At 38.3% G+C, this 27,115-nt stretch overlaps 2 protein-coding genes and 1 non-coding gene across 3 annotated transcripts in view; 2 read left to right on the top strand and 1 right to left on the bottom strand.

Moving 5' to 3' along the window:
- Positions 1-8,300, bottom strand: part of aspm (assembly factor for spindle microtubules) — a 31,541-nt gene extending 23,241 nt beyond the window's left edge. The window contains exons 1-7 of the mRNA XM_059341834.1: positions 7,831-8,300; positions 5,724-5,867; positions 3,138-4,560; positions 2,372-2,467; positions 1,748-1,849; positions 1,281-1,427; positions 2-244 (exon numbers count right to left, since the gene is read on the bottom strand). Coding sequence (XP_059197817.1) covers positions 2-244; positions 1,281-1,427; positions 1,748-1,849; positions 2,372-2,467; positions 3,138-4,560; positions 5,724-5,867; positions 7,831-8,100 — 2,425 coding nt within the window. The 5' untranslated portion in view covers positions 8,101-8,300. The remainder of the gene's footprint in view (position 1; positions 245-1,280; positions 1,428-1,747; positions 1,850-2,371; positions 2,468-3,137; positions 4,561-5,723; positions 5,868-7,830) is intronic.
- An 830-nt stretch (positions 8,301-9,130) lies between these two features.
- trnah-gug (transfer RNA histidin (anticodon GUG)) lies at positions 9,131-9,202 on the top strand. The gene has a single exon. It is a non-coding gene; the product is annotated as a tRNA-His (tRNA).
- Positions 9,203-12,300: 3,098 nt separating this feature from the next.
- depdc1a (DEP domain containing 1a) lies at positions 12,301-24,077 on the top strand. Its single transcript, XM_059341835.1, has 12 exons — positions 12,301-12,541; positions 14,299-14,564; positions 14,877-15,015; positions 15,636-15,760; positions 15,881-16,011; positions 17,141-17,188; positions 17,539-17,676; positions 18,941-19,888; positions 20,942-21,114; positions 21,261-21,437; positions 21,859-22,065; positions 23,339-24,077. The coding sequence occupies exons 1-12, from the start codon at positions 12,494-12,496 to the stop codon at positions 23,474-23,476; spliced, it is 2,538 nt and encodes an 845-aa protein (XP_059197818.1). The 5' UTR covers positions 12,301-12,493; the 3' UTR covers positions 23,477-24,077.
- Positions 24,078-27,115: the final 3,038 nt, after the last annotated feature.

The raw sequence follows: 27,115 nt of genomic DNA, 5'->3' as shown, positions 1-27,115 counted from the left end.
CCTATGTCCTTCCAGAGATGGCGGTCTTTGCGGACCAGCAGCCTCTTGGCCTCCACCTCCAGCTCCAGCCTCTGGATGGCCTTGACCATGGGCTCCGAGGTGAACAGCTGGCAGGCGGAGCGGCGGAGGCGGTTCAGCTTCCGCCGCGCCGTGTACGTGCTGAAAGACATCTCCTCTTTGGTGGGAGCTTTGGGAACGTTGTACTTATCATTACCGCTGCCCATGGCGAGGGACACAGCGTTCACTGCACAGTAAGAAAGAAAAAGGCATTAGTTTCACTCAAAATGATTACAATAACGATGTAAATGGATAAACAGACAGAACAGCAGCCCTGATACCCTGCATATCAACTCTAATATTCCTAAAACATGCATTAAATAATAATAAACTTTATTTGCACCTTTCATACATGAAATTAAGAAATCACAGGCACAGAGTGCTTCACATTGAACAGACATATTAAAAGCATTTAATTCATAAAATTTAGTGTAGCAGAGAGCATTTATAAAGTGTTAAATGACAGATCAACAAATTCACATCTAAATCCCAGATCTAATTTTCTGAAAATGTACCATTCATTCATTCATTTATATTTATATATATATATATATATATATATATACACACACACATACACACACACACACACACACACACACATACATACACAAAATGAAAATATAAAAATAAATATTCTATACTTATTTTGAAAGAATTTCAAGAAGTCAGGTTGGTCTGAATTTTAAAAAAACGAATACATAAAATACAGTGAGATTTATTTTATTTATACAATGATTTATGTTTCTGGAGCTTAATAAAGTGCAGCTAAAAGTGTCACAGAAGCAACAAAAAAAAAAAAAAAAAAAAAATCAGTAATAAGTGCATCAGAAAGCTTTTTAAATGGTCAGCTTAAGAAATATGTATAATATAATAATATATTTAAGCTTTCTTTGAAAGTATCTAGCAAGCTGATGATGTAATAGTCTGACTGCTCATTGGGCTACTTTAAAAAAAAAAGTATTATTTATTGATATTATTCAATATATGAAAGAATAAAGACATGAAAATGATTATTATTATTTGTATTTATATCTCCATTATGCCTCCATTTATGTGTTAATTACAATATTCCAATGCAACCTGTATATGTTTAGAGTGTAAGAGTTGTTGCAAAAAAGAAAACAAAAAAGCTTTTTTTTTTTATTGCAATGTATAATGTCTGTTGTGCAAACATGTCGAGCTCAGTGAAGAAAAGACGACAAAAGCCTGCTGAACGTTACTTTTAGCAACTTCCGTGTTGACTTTGAAGTCGTCCGGCGTGAGTACGTGGTTGATCCACCATGTGAATCCTCTCTCCTGCTTCTCGATCCACCGCTCGTCGTAGAACATGTTCTTGGCAGCGAACGGCATTGGGTGTCTCGGTATGGCTGGAGTAAAAAATGAAGGTGCAGGAAAAACAACTCAACATAAACAAAAGCAAAAAATCATTTCACACCAGTTTATAGGGGTGGGCGATATGGCCCTAAAAGATAATCACGATATTTCTGGGTATTTTTGCGATAATATTCTTGACGATATTACAAAATATTTAAAAATATATAGAAAATATGATTTTTAGTCTGTATAAATGAATAAAATTAAAACAATACTCTTGACTATTTAGTATTAGCAAATAATAAAAAATAACCATCTAGGGGGTCTAGGGGGGTAAACACAACAAACACAATGTTCTGCAATGAAAAATTACCTGTTTGTGTCGGCTTAATAAAGGTTAGCTTGGACTGCGCCACAGCTACGACACTCTTCGTCTTGGCGGACGAAGCGCCTGCTGACTTCAGAGTCCGGACTCCTGTGAAGAGTAGAACAAGGGTCTTATTGAATTAAACAGCATACATTCTCTCAACAACTCCCCGACGGACCATTCATAAAAACAGTGCATTTTTACAAAAACTAAACAGTAAAAAAAACTGTTTTGTACGGTTTTCAGTGTATATAGTCATGGAAAAAATTATTAGGCCATTGTTTTCTTCAATTTCTTGTTCATTTTAATTCCTGGTACAACTAAAGCTACATTTGTTTGGACAAATAAATTAAACTCTCATCAACTATTTTTGTTGTTATCGTTATATTTGTCCAAACAAATGTACCTTTAGTTGTACCAGGCATTAAAATGAACAAGAAATTGAAGAAAACAAGGGTGGTCTAATAATGTCCAATGACTATATGTCCAAAATGATCACATTCTGTTGTATTTACGTCTCAAACAACATCCCAACTGCTTTAGAAACAGGGTTCGACACGACAAGAGCAGCAATTAAGTGTTATTTAACCTGTATTCTCCTTCTTACAAGGATTGGACATGATTTTATACCTCGTGAGGAGAGTTTTGAGCTTGACTGCTTTGGCTGAGCGGGAACTACTGATCTCACAGTCTTCAGAGATGATGTCGTCATTGCTCGCACCGGGCCTTGAGGGGAAGAAAAACATCATATTATTAAAAACAGAGAGTCCCTACTCAAGGCAGATACACATCATGAGTCTTGATAGATTAGGAAAACAATCACTTTAACCCTCTGAACCCCAACAAGCTGTTTCAGGTTTTTTTTTGCTCTTTTTACATTTTACTCTCTGTGTCCTTGTATTTCACTGTAATATATAAAATCTCTATAAATCTATAAGTCCTGAGCTCTATGGAATCAGCACAATCATGGCTAGAAGTGGGAACAACTCAAACATGTCTTTATAACACAGTTAGAATGACAGAAGTATTGTCATGTTTGCCTCTCCTGTTCTGTCCTCTCCTCTCTCCTCTCTGCAAACAGCCTCCCCTGTCCTCTCCTCTCTGCTCTGCTCTGTGTAAACAGCCTCTCCTGTCCTCTCCTCCTTATATTATTTTATTATTAAAAAACATATAAACAGCTGGAATGGCTGCTTGGGAAATGTAGTTTTTTTCCCCCGGCAATTCGTACTGCCTGTCAAACATTTGCAGCTTTACTTTAACACAACACAAAAAAGCAGAAGTCCAGAAAAAAAACTATCGTGTCCATTTTTATATCTCGAACAATAAGTCGTTATAGTAATTATCGTGACAGGCCTACATGTTATATCCCACATAAATAAACTTGACATCTGCTGACCTGCCGTTTTGTGCGGCTGCCTCTGTGAAGCGCTCCTCCTCTCCTGGACTGATCTCGGGGGCTCGGCTCGTCCAGCTGCCACCCTGCTCCTTTTCACCTGCTCCGCCTTTCCTGCAACCTCAATCTTCACGTCACTTTTCAGATACTCTTCGCTCTTCCTCTTCTTGCTCTTCGACGCCACCTGCACGGGAAACAAGTCCTCCTCGACGGACGGAGGCGCCGAGACGGTGGGAGACGCGTGGTGGTGGTGTAGAGGGGAGGATGAGCTCAGAGGTGACGGAGAGCTGATGGTGAAGGAGATGGATGCAGGAGGAGGTGGGGAAGCGGCTGAGAAGGAGAAACGAGCAGGGAGCATGGATGGAGGGGAGGTGATGGGGAAGGTGATGGGTGAAGGTGAGCTTCTGAGCTGTTGGCTCAGCTCAGAGTTGGGCCATCCTTTGGTTTGTGCGTCCAGGTGGATGACGGGAAGGTTGGGGGTTCCCGGTGGTCCAGACTCACAGCTGCTGCCTTCAGATAACTCCAGTGTTTTCTCCAAGAGCCTTCGCCTCGACTTCTTTATTTTCCTTCCACTGGAGAGGTTTGCCTCCACCGGGGCTTTGCTCTTGATCACTGTGGCGGAGGTGAAAGACGATTTTTTCACCCGTTCTGTCGTATTATCCGCCTCTGAATCCTCACTTGCGGCGACCTTTTTGCTGACAAAGAAAGTGAGTCTGGGCTCAGCAGAGTCGGACCCCTGTGGGCTGTCAGGTAAAGCTTTGAAGACTTTCGTGTCGGCTCCACGGCTCTTTGATTCCAGCGAGTCTGAAAAGCTGCAGCTGGAACTCGTGTCTCGAGGACTGGTGCTCAGCTGGCTCAGATCAGAGTCGATGAGGGCCAGTGCATCTTTCAAAGATAAAACCGGGGCTCCGGTTAACCCGCTGTCGGCGTGATCAGACTTTACAGCAGCAGAGAGCGGGCTGTCTGTCTGAATGCGTGGCATGAGCTTCTTAAACATCTCCGGGGTCCCGATGGGAGACAGCGTCCTGTTGAGCATCTTGTTTTCAGGTTTGCACACCAAAGCATCTGGGCTGGCAGACATGTTCGGCAGCTTTCCGGCCGGGACGAGCAGAACAAGAGGCGAGTTTGTCTGACCGTGATGGACGTTCTCCTGGTCCGACAAGCCCAGAAGCATCGGTGTGGACTCTGGTTGCTGAGCGTAACAGTCAGCGAGACTCTGCTTGGAGAGCGACCTCTCTCTGGCAGCTTTGCCGTCGTTGAGAGAAGCCAGCGGGCTGCGGGGCTTCTCCCGTCTGTACTGGGGCTTTCGGGACACTTGGAAGGTTTTATTGGCCGCCATCTTCAGCGGCGGTTCGGTTTTCTTTCTCCTGGGTGCTACCACATTTTCACCCTCCCTCTTGTTTTTGATTGTGTCCCATAAGCTTTTCTGAAACACAAAAGAAAACATGAAAAAGGTGCACAGGCGCATCTGAATACATTAGAATATGATGGAAATGTCCATTTCCAGTAGTTCAAGTAAAACAGCCCCAACCAAGTATTGAGTCATATAGATGGGGCAATAACAGAAAGAAAATGGAGAGAAGTCTTTTTTTTTTTTTTACAGGTGTTTTTAGTCATTTTGTGTCTTTTTTTGCCAATTTGCATCTTTTTTGGTCATTTATGTCTTTTGAGGTCAATTTGTGTCTTTTTTTTGGGGTAAATTTTGCTTGTTTTTTTGGTCATTTTATGTCTTTTATTGGCCATTTTGTGCCTTTTTTCTTTTATTGAGTGATGTTGATCCGTGAACTTGAGTCACCTCTTCTGTTCAGGTTCAGTTTGACCCCAACAGTTCTTCAGGTGCATCTGAATACATTAGAATATGATGGAAAAGTCATTTTCCAGTAGTTCAAGTCAAACAGCCCCAACCAAGTATTGAGTAATAGAGACATACTTTTCAGAGGCCAACATTTCTATATTAAACATACTTTTAAAAATTGGTCTTTTGTAATATTCAAATTTTTTCAGACACTGCATTTTAGGTCTTCATTAAATCTAAGCCATAATCGTTATAATTAGAAGAAATTAAATAAATTAAGCCATGAAATGTTTCATTCTGTGTGTAATGTTTCTATATAATGTGTTATTTCCACTTTTTGAATTTAATTACTGACATAAATAAACTTTTCTAAGATATTCTAATTTATTGAGATGAAGCCATATGTCTTGTCAGAAGTACAGTGTTAGATGTTTTAGTTAAAATCCTCTGATTATGTCTGAATGAAAACTGTGTGAGTAAAATTTCCGAATTTTCTCGAACTCTTATCAGGTTTAATTAGGTACCAATTAGGCACATTAGGCCTGATTTCAGGGCTACAACTGACTCACCTTTTCATAATCTATCAATCTGCTGATTAGATTTGCTATCATTTGTTTCCGTTACAGTACCAAAATAAAAAATATTCAAAATGCTGCACTCAGTCACACCTGAGAAGTTGCAATAAATTAATCTTTTTACAAGCTGCATAGTCAGTTTATGTCAATCATCGTAATTTAATAATTGGCACCACCTTCATCATTTTGGGTGCACACATTGTAGCCGAGGAAGTTTACCTTTTTCTTTTTAGGGGCCTCTGCCCTCCCCAGCAGCACAGCCTGGTGTTTCAGGACTCCATTGGCTTTAAAGACGATGAGCTCTCTGATTCCACCTTCTTCTGTCGGAGTCCAGGTTACGTTCAGCGTGAATGAGTCTTCAGGCTGTAAACACACACACAAAACACAATGCAAGATGTGGAATAACTGCAATAGGGATGCACGATATTGGATTTTTTGCCAATATCCAATATGCCTTTTTTTTGCAACTCATTTAGCCGATTACTGATACCGATATTTTTTACAACACAACTAATTGCAGAGATCTTCATCTCTCTTCTGTAGTGGAATTAGCATACAGTATTGTGGAGCATACTCTTATAACATTTGTTATGCAATATTAATTCCTTGTGCAAAATAAGAAAAATACTCGATGCTTAAAACTGAAACTTATTTTTGACAATTGCTTTCAAATAAAATACAAAAAGATACATCCTATTTAAAACCTACATGATGCTCTCCCTGAGATAACCAATAACAATACCCACAATCAGGGCAAATTTGGCCAATTTCGCAATTGACATAAGTGAACATGTGCTTAAGGTGCAACAGAGAGGTGATGTGCAAACAATAAAAATTCCGAACATATGACAGACATAGGCGCCGAGGTTGTGCATTTAATCAAGTAAGCAGCACCACATTATTTAATCGGTTTATTATATCAGCGTGTTGGTCGATGTCCATTAGTTCATTTTTAAGCCAATATCGGCCGATACAGATTAACGTGCCAATAATATTGTGCATCCCTAACTGCAATCTTACAATGGACAAAACAAAAATAGTTAAGGGTATATTGATGAATGTTTATCCAGGACATGGCCTTATGCAGTATGTATCTTGCAAAAATGCACAGTAAGAAGTGTCATGCTTGTCTTGTTAATAGACAGATGTCACACTACACCCGGTCCAAAGACTTTTTGTACCTTTAAGAATCCATAAAGTTAATACTAAGATTGAGAAACGATCCTGACTTGCAGAAGCATGTACGTTAGTTGGACTGGCTACTCCCTTTTTGACTGACATAGATCAGTGTGGATGCAGGCATTTCTTTCATCGTTATAGTCCCTTCTATTGGTTAAAATTATGTTGTTCGTTATAATTGTAGACTGTAACTACTATGTGCTTTTGTCAGAATCAGAAAGATATTTATTGTCATTATACTCAGTGAAACAGTGGGTGGATTCTCTCCATGTGTGTGGAAGGAAAAAGCAGAATAGATGCATGTAAAAAAACAACAATATACATTGTTGTTTTTTTACATGCATCTATTCTGCTTTTTCCTTCCTTCAAAACAGAAAATAACCTATATTAGACATAAATTCAAACAGGTAAAGGCAAACAAGTGTGATAGCAGCTTTAAAACGTATGTTCTAGTTATGTACCGTATATACATTTGCAGGTTATTTACAGGGAGGTAGTTGGTGAAAGTTCAATAGTTTTTATTTATAGTTTTGTGCATTTTCTTTCCTGTGCAAGTCTCTTATTTCTTTTGTTTAACATGTAAAAATGCATTTTCTAGTTTAAAGTTGTTGAGCTGCAAACCAAAAAAGTCTACAATGTGAAAAAAAGCTGATACGAGTTTAATTTGAGAGCTGATAAACCAACATCATTATCAAGAAAACCATGGAAAATGTCTAGATATCAGCTCTTAAATTAAACTCTTAAAAGCTATTTTTGTTGTTATCATTATATTTGTCCAAACAAATGTACCTTTAGTTGTACCAGTTATAAACATGAACAAGAAATTGAAAAAAACAATGGTCTAATAGTTTTTTCTCTAACGACTTTATATATACATTTGCAAGTTATTTACAGGGAGGTAGTTAGTGAAAGTTTAATAAATAGTTTTTATTCACAGTTTTGTTCTTTTTTTTGTGCGAGTCTCTGAGGGTGTGTGTCTGTGTGTGTTTGTGTCTTAGTTACAGAGTAATTCTTTGTTGTTTTATATGTACAATTACTAAAATCAGGACGTCCAGGTAAAAGAAAACTTTTAATTCCCTTCCCTGTTAAAACTTAATGTTATGATAATACAAACGTGACGTCAACTGTTGCCTAGCTGAGAACATACCTGTATCATGAACGAGCTGTGGTCCACAGAAAACCCTTTACTTGAAGGGATTTTTTCCACAATAACCTCCGCTTCTGCATCCTCTGTGGGGTTCTCAATACGCAGAATAACAGACTTGGAGGTTCCCAACTTCACTGTCCCAAATGCCACAAAAGGAGCCTTTGAAAAAAGGGTCAAAACCAAAACTGGAACATCGTTCTCCTTGTTGGCGTCCTCTCTCTTTACCGGACTGAAGTCCAAAAAGCCTCTCCGTGTTGAAGTTTCAGCCATTTCAACTTGTTAAAAAAGGTAGCAGTTGCTAACGGCTAGCTACATGTTACTGAGTTAGTTTTTAGTAAAAACGTCCAGCATGTGCGCTGCTAACTTACTACTAACGCTGTCTGTTCGTAGCTAACGAGCAAAACGTTAAAACACGCTTCCTTCAACAACATGACGGATCCAGTTTGAAATTCGGTCGCGTTGTTTCATGAGCCAATCATAAGCGAGGGATGCATGCGTCCTGTCCAATGGGTGAAGAGAATTGATAAATACACAGCTATTGACCAATCAGCGATCATCTACACTTTTAAACACCCGTAAGCCACGCCCACAGTCGGAGATACCCAAAAACTTAAGCTGTGTCACTCTGATCGTATTTTTCCTTACGATTTTATAAATAATAATAATAATAATTATATATATATATATATATATATTTATATATATATATATATATATATATATATATATAATTATTGTGTGTGTGTGTGTGTGTGTGTGTGTGTGTGTGTGTGTGATAAATGTCATGTTTATGCATAATGTCACTGTTATGTTGTGAAAACATGTTTAAGCAATTTCTTCATCTTCTAAGGCAAATGTCACATCCATATTAAACTATAAATCATAGTAAATATATACATATTATCCACTATAATAGCAAATTTATTTACAAAAAAAGTGAGCTTGCGTCTTTTGCCCTTGTTAACTACTTACGCTACTTAAGTTTTTTTTTCGCTTGTTTGTTTATTATTTCTGTATTATTTACTCATGCTTCTGCACTTAAACCAGATTGCGGTCCAACATTTTACTACCGAGTGATGGATCTGTGGTCTCATACGACCTTTGCTTCAATGCTGTGTCTCACTCGGGTTTAACGGAAAGTGTTTGACACATATTTTGTAATAATAACAATAGTAATAACGTGCTTTTATTCCCTCAGTAAATGTTGGATATCCCCCTGCACATAGATCTCTTCACCATCATGTAACAGCAGTGAACGGTTGCTGCAGTGCATTGCAACTCTCTGTCCTCTGGATAGCTCGCCGTGATCGTATAGTGGTTAGTACTTTGCGTTGTGGCCGCAACAACCCCGGTTCGAATCCGGGTCACGGCATATTTTGGGGGACCTTCATGTTCCCCTTGAGGGCACAGATAATCCTGGACTAATAGTTGTAATTGATATATAAATGCTGAGCCCATCTGCATCCACAATATTCTATTCTATTGTTTTTTATTTTCATTATTATTATTATTACTTACTTCTTACCCTGTACGCACATTCCACACATACAGTACTATGTACTATAGAACACATTCTATACTATAGCATACATACTGTACACACATAGACCCGTCCCTACCTTTCCCTTTATTTCACCTTCTTACACATTTAGTCCAACATTGCAGTTTTAGCTTTCAGCATTCACACGCATTTTCTTCCTTATTTTAATTTTAATTTTTAGTTTTAGCATTTTAATCACTCTTACAAACATAAACATTTTTAAACATATTAACATTTCCTGACACAGGACTTATAACAAGTGACATCATCATAAACATCAACACACAAAACATGTGGGGAAAATAGATTTAAATAATAATAAAATGTAAAAAGGAAAATAATAAATAATATATATACACATACATACATACATATAAATTATTAATAATAAAATAAATAGAAAATAAAAAAGAGTGAAAATAAGTAGATAGAATAGGATTATACGGGGGGAGTATAGATAATTAATGCATAAAAAAGTACAAGAAATCAATTAAATTAAGGAATAAGTAAGTATGAAATAAAATAGTACAAAGGTACAAAAGTATTAATACCAATAACAACAAAAGTCAGAGGAAAACTATATCTATCAATGGTGTCTACGCAAGACTTTCCAATGAGAAATTCAAATAGGTATCTCTTTTCAACGGTATTCTATTACATCATCCCATCCATCTAACACCCAGGTATTGTGAAATACAGGTCCATCTTCACATGCATTTTCTGCAAGAAATGCATTTAGTAGTTGTGTGAAATTACATTCAATTAACAGTTTGCTTCTTCCACTGTTAATATATTTTCCTTATTGCAAAATAAGCATTAGCAGTATCTATTGCCAAACAAATGTACAAGAGGAAAAAGTTAAGTATGCTTTGAAATGTAATTTGTCAGATTACTACAAACCTCAAAACTGTACTGAAAGGAAATTTTCCATCACTAGGTCCAGTTATTTGGTCTGTGTTTATTTTCGTGTTTTGCAGTTTGCCCCCTGTCTGTCATATTAAGGATCACATTGCAACATGCTGCATGTTGTCACTCTCATGGATGTCTTTGTAGCAAGAAATTGTTATAAAGTGCTCAGTTTGGTTATCTCCTTGAATTTTTTAAACCTTTCATTTGTTTTTCTGCCTTCTAGTTTAGGCAATCCTATCTTTCTTATTAAGGGATTGATTATCTTATTATGGATGATCTGCAAGTTTATTTTAAGGAAAAACAATCAACTTACACTAGCACTGTGTTTATAAAAATATGACATAAAATATTTTATTAAGTTTAATGTCAGTAGTGTGAGCTCCATCATCAGCTGCTGACAGGTTAAACTCCTCTGCAGCGCTGATACATTTAAATATTAGTCGCTAAGTCACAAGCTAGGAAAGCTGATCAAATGTTTTTACTCCTTTTTATCTATTTGTTTCTCCCTCCTGTACCCATGACGACCAGCTGGGGGCAGCCACGCTCAGGCTTTCAGTATAAACTTGTATTTGAGCATCCAATATCATCTTTTCCATCCATATTGAGGTAATAAAGCACTGAGTAATTGGAAAAAAATACAGAAGTTTTTGAGATTTTTTTCCACAAGTGATTACTTCTTAATGAATGTGTTGCTGTTTCTCTGTAAACTACCACAACTGCTCAAGTGAATGTGAAATTCTCAAAAGGTGTGGCCGCTGCATGTGTTTTACTTGTTGTTTCTTTTCTAAGTTGTTTACAAAATGAGGAATGTGCAGAGTGTGAAGCTTGCAGTGTGTTCTTGCATTTATCTGCTGAATAGAGAGTTTTTCTCTGCACTCTCTGTCCCATAAATCTGTATTTAACAAGTGTCAGCATGATAAGGATTTTTATTGTCATGTTGTCACAATGTGGTCCAATATGCAGCTTATACAACTGGATTTTTCAATTAACAATGAGTAGATGTCATTTTAGCATCATTTTCCAAGGAAAATACATATCAGATCTGATATCAGACCTGGGATCCTGTGAAGTAGGATAGCCTCTCTCTCTCTCTCTCTCTGTTTTTTTTATTTATTTTTTAGCTCTATCTTGTTTTTTCATTTTGTGACCACCAATGCTTTAATTTCAGTGTTATTGATCTAGGGAGGCACATACATTTTTTATAGAGCTCATTATATGCCAAATGGGACCCAAAATGCAAAACAGGTAAAAAGGATATAGAAAAAGAATAATTAAATGAAGCATGCAGAGTAAAAAAAATAATAAAACAAGAGAAGAAACGAGAGGGGGGAAAAACATTAAAACCCTTAAAACTTATCAAAGCAATGGTAAAAACTTGGGGTTTTATTTTAGATGTACTATTCTATAGTTATTTGAGTCTGTGCATTTAGTCTTCTATGCAATTTAAAAAAGTTTATTTTTTTTTATTAGGGGGATATGTTCTTTATGCATTTCTGTATGATTCTCACTTAGAATACTTTGCACTTTCTAACATAAACAAAGTAAAGCAGAAAGCTGACTTTAAGTGTACTGTTTGCAGACATTAGCATTTCTATAGCAGTGGTTTAAGTCAACCCCCTCTCAGCATCTATCCCTTTGAAAATGTCTCTAACCTTCACTGTCTTTGGTCTGACCCCCCACCATACTGTCTTTCTGCCTTTAACTGAATCCACATAAAGACCATAAAGGCCTTTTAAGACATGCTAATGTAAATTCCGACGGACAGTGAACACAATAGAGCTAAATCCGTAGTTTTACATTACTTGCAGCTGTTGTTCCTAAACTGGAGCACATAAAAAAAGCACAGAATAGAGTTATTTTTCTTGATTTGACAGCCGGGTGGTCTCAACAGTAAAAAAATAAAATAAATAAATCTGTCCTTACAGCGTAAGTCAGATAGTTTAAAAGCTAAAATGTGCTGCCTTCATGGACTTGTTATGTCGCCAGGTGCCTACGTCACGCCGAGGCTGATCACGTGTCCAGCGCATCGTCCAATCCCGTGCCAGGAGACTTCGGGCTCGTAATTTTGAACAGACGGCGACCAGGAGCAGCCACCGAGCTGCTAACCTGGCAGCAACAAATATCCGATCAGTTCTCCTCACAGTAATGGCCGTTTCTACCTCTTGTCATATCGGATGAAGGGAAAACTTTAGTGCTGTGTTTTTGTGCCACAATATGAGTTCTCATGTTATCACCCCTGGACCGTACCGGGCCACAAAACTGGTAAGTTAACGTTTGCAGTTAACGTTAAGCTGGCTAACTGCTCATTTGAATTATCGCGTTTAAATAAACGTTATATTTATCTAACGAATATCGAACGTTAAATAGCCGTTGGTCCGTTCAGTGATACAAACGTTCATCTTTGATTTAACGGTTAATAGCGTTTTTTTTTGTTTTTTTCCCCCTGTTGTTGTTACTAACTAACGTTAACACAGTCATGGAAATAATGATTAGACCCACCTCTTTTCTTCAATTTCTTGTTCATTTTAATGCCTGGTACAACTTAAGGTACATTTGATTGGACAAATATAATGATAACAACAAAAATAGTTCATAAAAGTTGAATGTAAGAGCTGATATCTAGACATTTTAAATTTCATTTTAATGTCTGGTACAACTAAAGGTACATTTGTTTGGTTTTCTTGATAATATTATCAGCTGTTGTTGTTATCATTATATTTGTCCAAACAAATGTACCTTTAGTTGTACCAGGCATTAAAATTAACAAGAAATTGAAGAAAACAAGGTGGTCTAATATTTTTTGTAGTATTTTTTTAGGTTGATATAGGCCTGTCACGATGATTACTATATCTACTTATTGTTCGATATATATAAACATGGACACGATAGTTTTTTTCTGGACTCGATATATTGTCGCTATCATACGTAACATTTTGTGCTTTTTTTGTGTTTAAAGTAAGCTGAAAATGTTTGACAGGCAGTACGAATTGCCGAAAAAAAACTATATTTCCAAAGCAACCATTCCAGCTGTATATATGTTATTTAAATAATATAATACATCATGTTTATCTCAGTGCAATTTTTGTTAACAGAGCCTGAAAGTCTATTTTATTTGTTTTGGTTGTAGTTAATTTATTTTTGTTTTATTTATCTCAGATATTTTAATATTTCTTTTTCACATTTCAATTCCAATGTTTAATATTCTCTGGATTTAAAAATTAATTGCTGTGAAAAAGGATGAACTTATTATGCTCTAATATCGATCTAAAACTAAAACAACATCGATACAATGATACAATTGTTTATCGTGATAGTTTCTGGGAAAATATATCGTCCTAAAAAATGTGTTCTAGTGACTGGCCTAGGTTGAGACCATTGTTACACACATTTGGTGCTGACTTAGGCTTTTTTTTTCATTCTAGAAGGTTTTAAAATGGTTAAAACCCCTCCAGAACATTACATCAACACAACAAGGCCTTTGGAACAATGTAAAAATCCATGCTGTGATTTGGTTTCAAAAACATTTGACATTTTGGAGATTGGCTGATGAGCATGTCTGTTCTCTAACATGCTGAAAACCCCCCTTATTGTAAATAAGCCTAGGAGAGCTATACAACTTCTGAATGCCATGACAGAAAATAATTAAAATGTGTCTCAGAATTCCCATGATAGAAAACAAGGTGCTGTCTTCACATTGCTGGGTTTTATCAGTCTAAACTCAAAGATATTGATATACTTCCAAGGTGCAGGGAGGTGGGGAATACTTGTTAAATTGTCAAAATTCCAGCATGTCAGCAACACTTGTGGTACAAAGAAAAACTTTACGATCTTTGACCTATGGGACCCTGGATGACCCCGAACACAACCACAAGCTAAAACTGCACTAATGATTACCTCCACTGGTCCCCAGGTTGATGTTGTCAGGAATGTCACTCATGACACAGTCTGAAAATCTAATTTGCTATAAACTCCCCTGCATGTGGAGCAGTTTGTCTGAACTAAACTCACCTCTGTTTCAGTGGAATGAGGTGACTCGTTTGTTTCGGGCCGGTATGCCCCTCAGGAAGCATCGGCAGACCTTCCGGCACTACGCCTCCTGTTTCACCGCCTCCGCCGCTGTGGACTGGATGCACCAGCTGCTCCGCAACAACAGCAATTTTGGCCCTGATGTCACTAGGCAGCAGACAGTGCAGCTCTTGAAGAAGTTCCTGAAGAACCATGTGATCGAAGATGTGAAGGGTCGCTGGGGCACAGAGGATCTGGAGGACAACAACGTGTTGTACAGGTAGGTTCTACAGGTACATCTCAGAAAATTAGAATATTGTGAATATTATAGAATAGAATATTGTATATATATAGAATATTATTGATTATGTAATATTCTAATTTTCTGAGACACTGAGTATTGTGTTTTCATTATCTGTAAGCCAGAATCATCAATTCCGAAATAATTGAAAAAAAAAAGTTTAACTTTTTCACAATATTCAAATTTTTTGTGATGTACCTGTATTTCGGAAAAAACTTGCTTTATTGTACAAAAATGTGCTGTAAAAAATGTGTGTTTTATTGATGTTCATTGTCCTCTCTTTTTCTCCAGATTCCCCCAAACGTCTCCTCTGAAGCCCATTCCCCGTCCTGCTGCCTCGGCTCCTGGCTCGGTTAAGAAAAGGCCTTCATTCAAGGACAAGGACGGTTTCTTCAGGTTTAGGAAGAAGCAGCTTGAGAAGGAGACACTGGTGAGCCAGACTGGACATGGAATCTTTAACACAGTCAAGGGGTTCGAGCGTGGTCTAATACTGGGCTTACACCAAAAGATTTCCACAGTCTCAGACTGAAAGTTGAAAGTCTTTAATAAATCTAGGAGTTTAACTGGAGTCATGGCGCTCCCTTCATCTCCATCATTAAGTTTAAGTTAGTAATCTGCACTGTTTCATATCAGTAAAAACAAAAACCCTTTTCAGCTTTGTGAGGGGCATTTTGTGGCGTCTTCTCTTCTTTTTGTTGTTGTTTTTTTTTCCAACACAAACAACTGCACACACTTGAGCAGCTGGAGCCAAAAGCTGCTTCTCCTCCATTTTGAAAGTTTTTACTAAGAGCATGATGGGGGGGGGGGGGCTAATAGAGTCTAGTTGTAGTCTTGTAAATAGTTACCCTGCAAGATTCACAGTCTGTCTAAAATCTCAGTGTGAGACTAGACTGGGACTAAAAACTCTAAACACTCTTTAGATGTGAGCAGGTGTGAGCTGATAGTTTTCCGGGACTCTTTTCCAAATCTTTTCAAAGTCTTCTGATGTCTAGGAAGCATTAATGTGATAAATGATCCTTTAAGTGATGGCGTTCTGTTTGTGCTCACCAGGAAAATGTAGATCCTGCTCTCCAGGCAGGGGGAGAGAAGGAGCCGACGGGGGAGCAGCAGGCGCAGAGACGAGAGCTGACGGTGGAGGATGAACAGGAGATCTGGAGAGACATCACTCTGACTCAGTATAAATGCACATAATAAACTTTTTTTTTTAACCTGTTGAATGATTACAGACAGAAAAGAAGGTGCTATGTAAGGTTTTTTTTAACCTTGTGACTAAACTTTGTGGTGTTGTGTTTCAGCCTGCAGAGGATTCTGGGTGTTGCATCTCTGGATGAAGTTCTAGAACAACGCTCGGTAAACCCACAGAACATCATCCATAATATGACCAAAGTCAACAAGCACGGTGTGGTCACACTGGACGACAAAACTGGTAAGTTTTTATATAAACCAAAACCTTTTTTACATCAAAAGCATCACATGCTCACGTTTTTCTTCTCTACTGAGCCTCTTTGGTAAAGAGAATCTAGTGAGAGATTCAAATGTTTGATCAAACACTGACCCTATTTTTTTTGGTTATTCAACCTAGGTCTGTCACGATAACACATTTGAACACATATTTTCCCAGAAACTATCACGATAAACGATAGTATTGTTGTATCAATGTCGTTTTAGTTTTATAACAATTTTAGAGCACAAAGTACAGGTGCATCTCAATACATTAGAATATGATGGAAAATTCCTTTTCTAGTAGTTCAAGTCAAACAGGACCAACCAAGTATTGAGTCATATAGCTGGACATACTTTTCAGAGGACAACATTTCCATATTAAACATACTTTTTTTAAATTGGTCTTTTGTAATTTTACATTTTTTTGAGACACTGACTTCTAGATCTTCATTTAATGTAAGCCATAATCATTATAATGAGAAGAAATTAAATAATTTAAGACATGAAATGTTTCATTGTGCGTGTAATGGATCTATATAATGTGTTATTTCCACTTTTTGAATTGAATTACGGACATAAATAAACTTTCTATGATATTCTAATTTATTGAGATGCACCTGTACATCCTTTTCCACAGCAATGAATTTTTAAATCTCGAGAATATTAAACATTGGAATTGAAATGTGGAAAAGAAATATTAAAATATCCTAGATAAATAAAACTGAACTAAATAAACTACAACCAAAACAAATAAAATAAACTTTTAATCTCTGGTAAACAAAACATTGCACTGAGATAATCATTATGTGTCATATTATTTTATTATTAAAATAACATATAAACAGCTGGAAGGCTGCTCGGGAAATATCGTTGTTTTTTTTTCGCCAATCCGTGCTGCCTGTCAACCAGCTTTACTTTATACAACACAAAAAAGCACAAAAAGTCATGCATGTAAACGACAATATATTGAGTCCAGAAAAAAACTATCTTGTCTTTTTATATATGGAACGATAAGTCGATATATAGTAATTATCGTGACAGGCCTAATACAACCAACAAACTACCATGTACTGTGACTCACCACCAGTCTAACCTGTCCATCATGTCTCTAGATGACCTTCCACACTGGGTCTTGTCTGCTATGAAGAGCCTGGCCAACTGTGAGTAACAACACGCTGCTTAGACACCTCAGTGTTAAGAATAGAGCATAGGGGGAAAAATAACAATATAACCTCAAACCAAACCTCACATTTAGATGCTATTACTGTATATACTGCACATTCTCAGCAATCATTTTTTTATGTAGATGTTTAAAAGTCCAAGTCAAATAGTGCATGACTTCGATTATCCAAAAGATATTTTAATGCTTATGGGAGAGAAAACACTGTAAAAAAAAAAAAAAAACCTCATTCATAGAGCTTGTCCATGAAACAGCATAGGTTTGTGTTAGAAGCCTATAAAATATCCTTGACTCTCGTAGTAACTGTAGAGAGATTCTGTTGGTTTCCAGGGCCGAAGTACGACAGCGCCCAGCCGTCCTATCCCGGCTTTGAGAGAGACGTCTTCAAAACGGTGTCTGATTACTTCTACAGCCTCCCACAGCCACTACTCACATACCAGCTGTATGAGCTATTTATCAACGTGTTGGGTAGGTACTGTGGGCTGGTTTCACCAGGCTTCTTCTCGTCCATGAAACAGCTTCTAAAGGGAGGAGCTTGTAAAGGGGCTCATTGAGGCTCAAACTGGCTGTATCCCAATGTCGAGGATCCTTCCTTGGTGGGATCTTTCCTTCGGAGTCGGGTCCTCCAGAGGCCAGAGTCCTTCCTTTCACTGTGATAACGCACAAATGGATCAGGCTTCAGTGTGCAGGTTTGCGTCGTTGCGTAATTGGACGTCCTGCTGAAATTTAGTGTCGCAATTTGAAAACCACATCATGACATGGATGTGTCTTTGGCATCAGCACCTTGACACATATTATGGAAATGGAAGAAGATGCTTTAAGGTTGAATCTCCACGATTTAGCAAAAAAAAACAAAAACACGACATAGTGTATTAAATGTAGAGTGTAAAGTGTACAGTACAATAACAGTTATTTATAAATAATAATAGCGGACTGTCAGTCTGTTAACACAATAATCATGTATAACTTTCTGAATGGCATAGTTACGTATACTTTGCACATAGTACATTATTATCTGATGCATATATATGAATTAACAATTAATAACTTTAGCCCACTGAGACGGCATCAATTAACTTAACTGGCAATGTATCAAGATGATGTTTATTATCTTTTAGCTAAATATTCTGGCATTTCTTTGTGCATATGTTTTGCTGGACTTTGAATACAAGTTTTGTAAGTTGTGATAACAAATATTCAGTGTAAACTGAAAATACTTATTTATTTAAATTCATATTTCGCTCGCTGCTTTTAAATCTCCCGGTAGACCGGTGTGTGCAAGGCTTTATGGGTACACGGAGGATACACACATGCATCCTTGGAATTTGAGCAAAAGAAGGACTCTGTCCTCTGGAGGATCCTGGACATTGGGACAGTCCTTCAGCTGTCGATGACGTAGAATCCTTCAGATTCAGCCGTTTGAGGATCCTTCCTTGACTTTGGGATACAGCCTCTGTCTGCAGGACTGTTTGCAGGATTGTGTTGACGTGCTCTGACCTCTAACGTTGCCTTTTGACTGCTAACAGAGGTTCTGGTTGTTGTCCTAACAGGGATATGAGCCTCTGTACTCTTTGTCTCTCTGCCTGTTGTGTGTTGTCTCTGACCAGCTGATGGTTCTGTACGTACAGTAAGAGTTTGAACTAACTAAACCCTCTCCCTCCCTTCACTGTCTGCTTGCACTGACACTCTGCCTGCCCCGCTCGGCCTCCTCTCCCTCTGCCTCCGCTCTCAGTGTTTTGTGGGTACGTTGCAGCGCCCACGGTGCACCAACGTGGGAAACGCAAGAAGCCTGACCTCCCCTCAGCTCCTCCTCCGGCCAAGACGTCTTTCCGCTCCACAGAGTGTCTCCTCCTGTCTCTGCTCAGACAGGGGACGTGCGACGAGGCGGAGTCGCCGATGGGAGAGGTGCTCGGCGGGAAGCTGCGGTCGCGGCTAGCGGCGCTGAAAGGAGCCGGGGACGGTCAGTTAGGAGGCAGCTGTGTGAGTCTGAGCACAGTGGGTTTTACCAGGCCTCACACCAGGAGTTGCTCACTGGAAACCATCCTAGATGACTCCGCCTCTGTCACAAGGCAGCAGCTGTTCCTGTCCAATGACAGCCTGGCATCCTGCTCCTATAGTAACAGGAGCCCTACAGACAGTCACACAGACTCTGTCCCCAAAGAAACCTCCTCTACTTGTGAAACCGCTGCAGGAGGTACGGCCAGAAAGAGACCGACAGGCGTGCAGAGGTCTCGCTCCATGCGGCCGCACAGCGTGGGCAGCTGTCTGGACATTGTGATAGAAACCAGGGAGGAAGACGTGACGGAGTCCAAGCTGCAGAGCCGAGCAGCCAGCTGCCTGAACGTGAACGCTCCAGCAGATCAGCAGCTCTCCTCCACAGCTTCACGCCCTGCTTCCTTATCTTCCTATCATCCCTCGCTCTCCTCCTATCATCCTTTCTCCCATTTCTCTTCATCTGCTTGGGCCAAACTACAAGGGCCTCCCGCCGCCTCAGGACCCAGCGGGCCCAGACCCGCCTCCAGCATCTCTAACCTGCGGACGCTCCCTGCGCCCGCTGTTGTCCGCCGCTGCCTCAGCTCTCTGGACGTGTCGAAGCTGTCTCGACCCGTTTCACTGTTCAAAGCGCCTGTCTCTGTGCCCACCAGCATCCCCCAGCCCCCACAACCCAAACCTGAGCACAGTAAGACCCTCTCACCTCTACCTACCTGTCTGTCTGTCTGTCTGTGTGCCTGCTTGTCTGTCGATATCTAATCAAACTAACTCCATCTAACATCTAACAGCTGCTCCTATGCAAGGTTTTAACTCAGAAATCCAACTCCTGTGAAGTGAAGGTGTGAGCTAAAGAGATGCAGAAATTATTTCACTTGTGTGTTATTTAAGATATCCAAGGTTGATGGAGTGAACAAAGCAATGAAATAGATAAATGGGTGAAAGTACAAAGAACTTGCGTGCAACTTTAAATTTAATAGTTTTAGTTGTTGCTTTTGGCATGTTTTGCTCTAATTCATCTTGGCTATAAAATGCATTGCACAAATCAAAAGCAGCAATGTATCACTGTCCTGCATTAATATCTCCTGGAACTTTTCAGGTCATTTCAGTGTCAGATCCACTCATAAAATTTGTTTCAGACAGAAGAATCTGCTTTCTCTGAATGTGAAATCAAAGATGACATAGGACTCTTTCCTCATTCACCGAACTGTTTTCATTATCTCTAAGCCAGAATCATCAAAATTACAAGAAAAACAGGGTTTAAATAATTCGCTCTTTGCGTAATGAATCGATATAATGTATGAGTTTCACTTTCTGAAATGATTGACAAAAAATATTGAGCTTTTTCATGATATTCTCATTTTTTTAGATGTACCTGTACTTCCCAAAATAAATGTTATGACTGGGTCTGTGACTAAAATGTCCAAAAGTTCAGGGAGTATCCATGCAGAGACATGATCCACATTCTGAAGTTCTGGATCAGGGTTATAAAGGGGTACACATGTCATGTTCATAAATCTTACCTGACTCATTTTGTACTGTAGCTGTCGTTGATTAATCTCATCATCCATTCATCCATCCATCCATCCATTCGTCTGATCTAGTAAATGTGATGTAGTGGTGATGGATGAATGTGGCTGAAAAGAGTGATTCTGCTGCTTGTTTCTGTACAGACTTCACTTCTGTATCATACTCTACCACTGTCTGTCTGTGTATGTGTGTGTGTGTGCATATATATATATAGGCCTTCTCCAGCCCCAGTGTGAGCGTGTGGCCATTGAGGCCTTGCAGCTCTGCACCCTCCTCCTTCCCCCCACCTCCCGCAGGAAGTTGCAGCTCCTGATGAGGATGATGTCACGCATCAGCCAGAACGTGGACATGCCCCGCCTCCACCCCGCCATCGGCACCCAAACACTGGTGAGGCACAAAACTGATTTTTTTTTTTCTCTGGAGTGATCAGTGACATAATATAGAAAATTCTATGTATTTGTGTGGCTGTTTCCGCTGATTGTTTTTATTTACCTGCATCTCTCTCTCTTTGTTTTTCGTGCTTCTCCTCCCAGATGGTTCACACGTTTTCCGGCTGTGTCCTGGGCAGCGCTGAGGAGTGTGATCTGGACGAGCTGTTAGCTACCAGACTGGTGTCATTTCTCATGGACCACCAAGAAAGCATCCTCTCGGTCCCAGAGTTCCTGCTCAGCGCTATCGGCGACCATATACAGTACCTGCGCTCTGCACAGGTACAGCATATACATCCTGCATCCTGCATGTATACAGACAAACAGAAACATGAATTTAATAGATAAAGAATACAGGTACATCTCAAAAAATTAGAATATCATGAAAAAGTTCAATATTTTTTGTCAATCATTTCAGAAAGTGAAACTCATACATTATATAGATTCATTATACATAAAGTGAAATATTTCAAGCCTGCTTTTCTTGTAATTTTGATGATTCTGGCTTAGAGATAATGAAAACACAAAACTCAGTGTCACAAAAAATATTGAACTTTTTCACAATATTCAATTTTTTTTTTTAGATGTACCTGTATACAGACGAACAGAAACATGAATAAGTCCTGCAGGAGTAGACTATGTGTATATTACAGTATAGTAATGAACTCCTCTTATAACTATTCTCTCTCTCTCCTGACCCCAGGTCCCAACAGATGGTGTGTCTAACATTGACGGCGGCGATCCCGTCTGCGTCCCGATGCCCATCTACACTTTCTGCCGTCAGATCAGCGGCGCCGAGTTTGAACAGCAAAAGCTGGAATCTTCCCAGAAGGCCATGGAGGAGCTGCTGGAGCTGCTGCTGAGCGACCAAAACATGAGCGAGAAGGACCGACGCAAGAAACTGAAGCAGGTAACAAAAACAAAGAGCACATTAATGCATTTCATTTAGTTTGTCTGTTTTAAAGTTTTCTATGGGGAGCACCCCTTAGACCAGGGTTGGGCAATTAATTTTCTCAAGGGGCCACATAACTCTGGGGACCAAAACCTCTGAATTCTGCTTAATATTAATTTCATTGCAGTTTCATAAATTCATTATAAAATGCAGTTAATTTTCTGGTTTTGAGCTGCTACTGGTAAGAATACATGTTATGATAAGATTATATTAATGTGGAGTAACTCAAATCAAGCAGTTAAAAAAAGTAAAAACTCCAATCATTATCTCACTTTTCCATTTATTTTAAACACAGCATACATCCAAACCACAAAAACAATATAGAGCATGTATGTTCTGCAGTAAACCTGCAATTTATTAACTTATTAACTAAAGTTATTTATTAAATTATTAAATGCAAAAAAATAAAAATTTCACAAGGTCACTCAGTGTTTCTGTGGAGATGCGATGCATGCACGCACATACGTAAATCACCTTCAAAATAAAAGATACCCAAGGTTGACAGCTTGAACAAACCAATGAAATAGATAAATTGTTGAAAGTGCAAAGAACTTGTGTGTAAACTTGTTAGATTTTTAGATTTGTGTTTTTCACAAGGTCACTCAGTGTTTCTGTGGAGGTGTGATGCATGCACGCACATACATAAATCGCCTTCAAAATAAAAGCACTGCGGTTGTTTTGATTTCTAAATTCCGGGTAACCTCACAGGGGCTGAACAGGGACAGCTAACGGGCCAGATGTGGCCCCGGGGCCACCTAATGCCCAGGTCTGCCTTAGAGGGTGAAAGCTACTTAAATCATATCACAATATATACAGGTGCATCTCAATAAATTAGAATATCATAGAAAAGTTTATTTATGTCAGTTATTCAATTTAAAAAATGTGAAATAATTTTCTTTTTAATGATTATGGCTTACATTTAATGAAGACCTAAAATTCAATGTCTCAAAAAAAATTCATATTACAAAAGACCAATTTTAAAAAGTATGTTTAATATGGAAATTTTGGCCCCTGAAAAGTATGTCCATCTATATGCAATCAGTACTTGGTTGGGACTGACTTGAACTACTGGAAATGAACTTTTCCATCATATTCTTATTTATTGAGATGCACCTGTGTGTATATATATGAGGTTAATCTTTTTCCAACACTGTGCAGCAACTAGTCGACAAAAGAATGTTTGTTTGTGAAAAGTCAGCTGCTCAGTCCTGAGTTTAACTCTTTGCTTCAGTTTCAGAAACAGTACCCAGACATCTACAGCCGGCGGTTCCCCTCCTCAGACCGGGAACACAAGACTGACAACAAGCCAAAGATTAAACCTCCACTCCTCAGCATCAAGAAGACCAAAGCTTTCAGCATCAGGAACTGAACCGTCACCGTTCTAGAGGCCACAGTCCTGCTGCTGCACTCAAACTGCACTGAAACTCAGAGAACACTTGTCTGTGCAGCCATTCACCTTGTTTTTTGTTACTTTGGAAATACTGTTAGTCCTGTTGTGTGTTGCATTTATGTAGTGATGTGAGAGTTAATGCAGACTGGAAGACTTCTACAAGGGTACATGCATAGTGTGTGTGTGTGTGCGTGCGTGCGTGCGTGTGTGTGTGTGTGTGTGTGTTAGATGAAGGCAGGAAGACCAACAGTTGCTCCTTATATCAACTTTTTTATCAAGCTTTTTTTGTAAACTTTTGAATCTGTTTTGTTTTGGCCCTCTTTGTGGCTCATACTGACGTGTGTGTGTGTGCACAAACAAACTTCAGATTGCATTTGGGAAAAATGATTTAGCAATTCTAAGATCACTGGTACAAATGGGAATAATTAGGTGATAGATTTGTTAATTTATATGAACGAAGACATTGGGAGCAGAGCTAGACGTGTCTTTGCTCGTCACGTTAGACTTTAAAGACTTTACTTAACATTTTATATCAGAAGTTTTATTTGATATTAGTCTTATTTCCTATTTTTCTTTCTTGTTTTGTCTCTTTCCTTTCTTCCTCTTGTTGCTTTCGTTTGTGTGGTGTGAAGCTTTTGAAGCATTTTTACATTCTTGTTTTTTCATAAACGACCCAGGTATTTTTTTTAAAGGTTTTACTTTTAATCGTTGTGTTTGTCTCACCTTGAGCCCATGCCTGCTTAGTTTATTGGACAGAGGGATGTTTTGCACTGGAATCAGGCATTGTAAATGGCCAGTTAGCTCATGTCAATCAGCAGAATAGTTAATTTATACATATTTAATAATGCATGTTAGACTCCCTTAAGAAGGCTCCACCAGACACAGGGCATATTTTGGGTAATCGGTTGCTACCGATTATAAATACAAGCATATTAAGTTGTGGTGTTTTATTTTTGCTGAATTTTACATTTATTGGCTGAACCTTTTGCCAGTGATCCAGTGATGGATGCAAGCCGGTATTTAGTAAACAGGTGCAATACAGAACCCATACTCTGTCCAGTGTTTGACTCAAAATTCAGGATGTTATTTATCTTAAATGAAGTATTATTTCTGCCCTGATGTGTTTGTTTTAAATTGTGTGTGTGTGTGTGTGTGTGTGTGTAAGAGAATGCTCTTGTGTGTTTTATTGTTCACCTGCAGTTGTTGTGCTCTTCCTCTACATTGTTTACTATGCAAAGTCCTGGGAAATAAATCTGTTTAGCTGTTCTATTTATACGCCATTGTTATTTTTCTGTGTGTGAAATTATGTATGTAGCGGGCTCTATATCTATACTAAATATAATGATATCTCATGGAACTATAATCTATATAGCTCAAGCATGTTAGGATACCATGTCGGAAAGTTAGGCTATTTTGGCGATTTTCAAATAGGTCATGTGACCTCTGACGTCATGCTATCTCAATGAAAACAGGCTCTGTGTTCCCAGAAGTCTCCTCTTTACATACATGCCTACTATGCTGATAACATGCAGATTAACACAGAAAACAACACAGTTTTTATCATGTAGCACAAATTTGCCATATATGTATTTAAATATTTGTGCACACTGAGGTCCCTAATGACATAAACTGGGTATCAGTGGAAAGCTGAGACTCTTGTGGATTCGATGAGGCCAGTTTTCTTCATGTGGGATGATGTTCGTCATCAGTAGTAGCCAGTTCATTGCAGTGAGGGCATTTCTTGAGTCTGGACCTCAGTGTATAAAATTAGCTCCTGTGACCTCTAGGATAATCACAGCCTCATGAAACTTTACAACCACAAACTAGAGACCTAGAGCATTCAGAGGGTGTGCTGCTTTCCTAGGTATATTGACAATAAAGGTAGTTAGAAGAACAGAAGAGCTTGTCATCCAATCTCTGAAAATACAGAAATCTCCAAAATACCCAACGTTTTTGAACCCAAATCTCAGCATGGATTCTTCTATGTTTTTCCAAAGATCTTGGCATATAGATGTTATATTCTGGAGGTTGTTTCTGACCATTTTTATCCATTCTTGATATGAATAAAATTTCATTATTGAGCACCAAATGTGTGTAACAAATGATATCAACCCAAAAATTGCTGCAACAACTTATGTGACACAGTTGAACATGGACCGGACTTTAGATAGCGTCCACTAATGTTATGACCCTTTAGGCTTCAATAAATAAATAATTAATTAATTAATTAAGTCATTTTAATTAGATATTTTTGACCAGAACAACTTGACACACATTGCTGAGCAGGTTCATTGCTTTCAGATGATGTCACCACTTCTATGTGGCATTTATTGCTGACCTGCTATCTCCCCCTAAACATCCACTGCCTACAACCACCAAAAAGGTCTTTGAACAGTAAGAGGTTGAATATAGAGTTTGGATTTTTTTGGAGTGGGACTGTGTGAGACACTTATTCATAGCCAGTGTGTTACCTGCAGTAGATGACGACCCCTCAGTTTGAAGCAGGCAGGAGTCCCGGCACAGAAAGTAACCACCTACACAAAAACAACAACTTTACAGCCCTGGTTAGGTTTACGCTGCACTGTCTAAAAAAAAGTTATTTTCTAGAAATGTGCTGTATTATTTTACAGGGATTTTCAATGCAAATGCCATTTAAAAAAAGAAATAAATTACCTTTTATTGCAAATATTAACCATGAAAATGGAATTTAATATCTGTAAATTGATATAATGGCACATTACAGCTTTTTTTGTATGTTTTATTTCTTTTACCAGTATTATTTAATTTCCTAATGGTCTGTCCCTGGACCTGTTGAATTACAATGCATTCTATGTAAAAAAAAAAAAAAAAATCACAAAAAAAAACCCCAATCATATATCATCTTATACTACTCCACTACATTTTTACAGAAAAATATTGAACTTTTTACTCCTCTACATTTAGCTGACAGCTTTAGTAACTTTTCAGGTCAAGATTTAACATGAAAAAACATGATACATTTAATATGATTAGACTTTTCTAAATTTAACTACAGTATATTAACCTTCCTCTTGTTAAGGGTCGCCACCGACACATTTTAGGTTTTAAATGCATAAAAGTACCACACAACTTTTGCTTATTTTGCATCAAGGCTTTTTGACTTTGTCAGGAACCTCTATTGAAACAAAATAAAATCAATGTCACTAAATTATAAAATTCCCTGGCGAAAATGACAACATTTGTGTTAGATTCTAAAACAATATTTAGTGAAATATATACGGGTCAAAATTGACCCGTAGCACCATAGATGTTACTATAGTTAATATTAAAATAAAACATGTATTTGAGATGTTTTCTACTACCCCTCAGTAATAATCAGGTAACATAACAACCTTTTATTTTATATAGTTCTCTTGACGTTCATTTTACAATTTTTTAAAATTGAAAACGAGGGGTATGCCGTCAAAAAGGCCCTGGGGGCCACACCAACAATATTAAAGCTAATCTTTTAATGTATAAGGGAGCCTACCAAGGTCACCAACAGGTAGGAAACAGATTGGATGGTAAATAATTGTTTTAAGGGTATTTTATTGATTATTTAAGGGTCAAAACCAACCCGTTAACATAAGAGGTAGTAAC

Source organism: Centropristis striata, chromosome 9 (genome assembly GCF_030273125.1).
Source record: "Centropristis striata isolate RG_2023a ecotype Rhode Island chromosome 9, C.striata_1.0, whole genome shotgun sequence".
NCBI classification, from domain to species: Eukaryota; Metazoa; Chordata; class Actinopteri; order Perciformes; family Serranidae; genus Centropristis; species Centropristis striata.
This window is presented reverse-complemented; position numbering and strand designations above follow the sequence as displayed.

Excerpts from the sequence above, each read along its gene's own strand:
- depdc1a (XM_059341835.1), top strand. The coding sequence starts at position 12,494 with ATGAGTTCTCATGTTATCACCCCTGGACCGTACCGGGCCACAAAACTG. Across the intron at positions 17,677-18,940 it reads GCTATTTATCAACGTGTTGG|TGTTTTGTGGGTACGTTGCA; the intron begins GTAGGTACTGTG and ends CTCCGCTCTCAG. Across the intron at positions 19,889-20,941 it reads ACAACCCAAACCTGAGCACA|GCCTTCTCCAGCCCCAGTGT; the intron begins GTAAGACCCTCT and ends ATATATATATAG.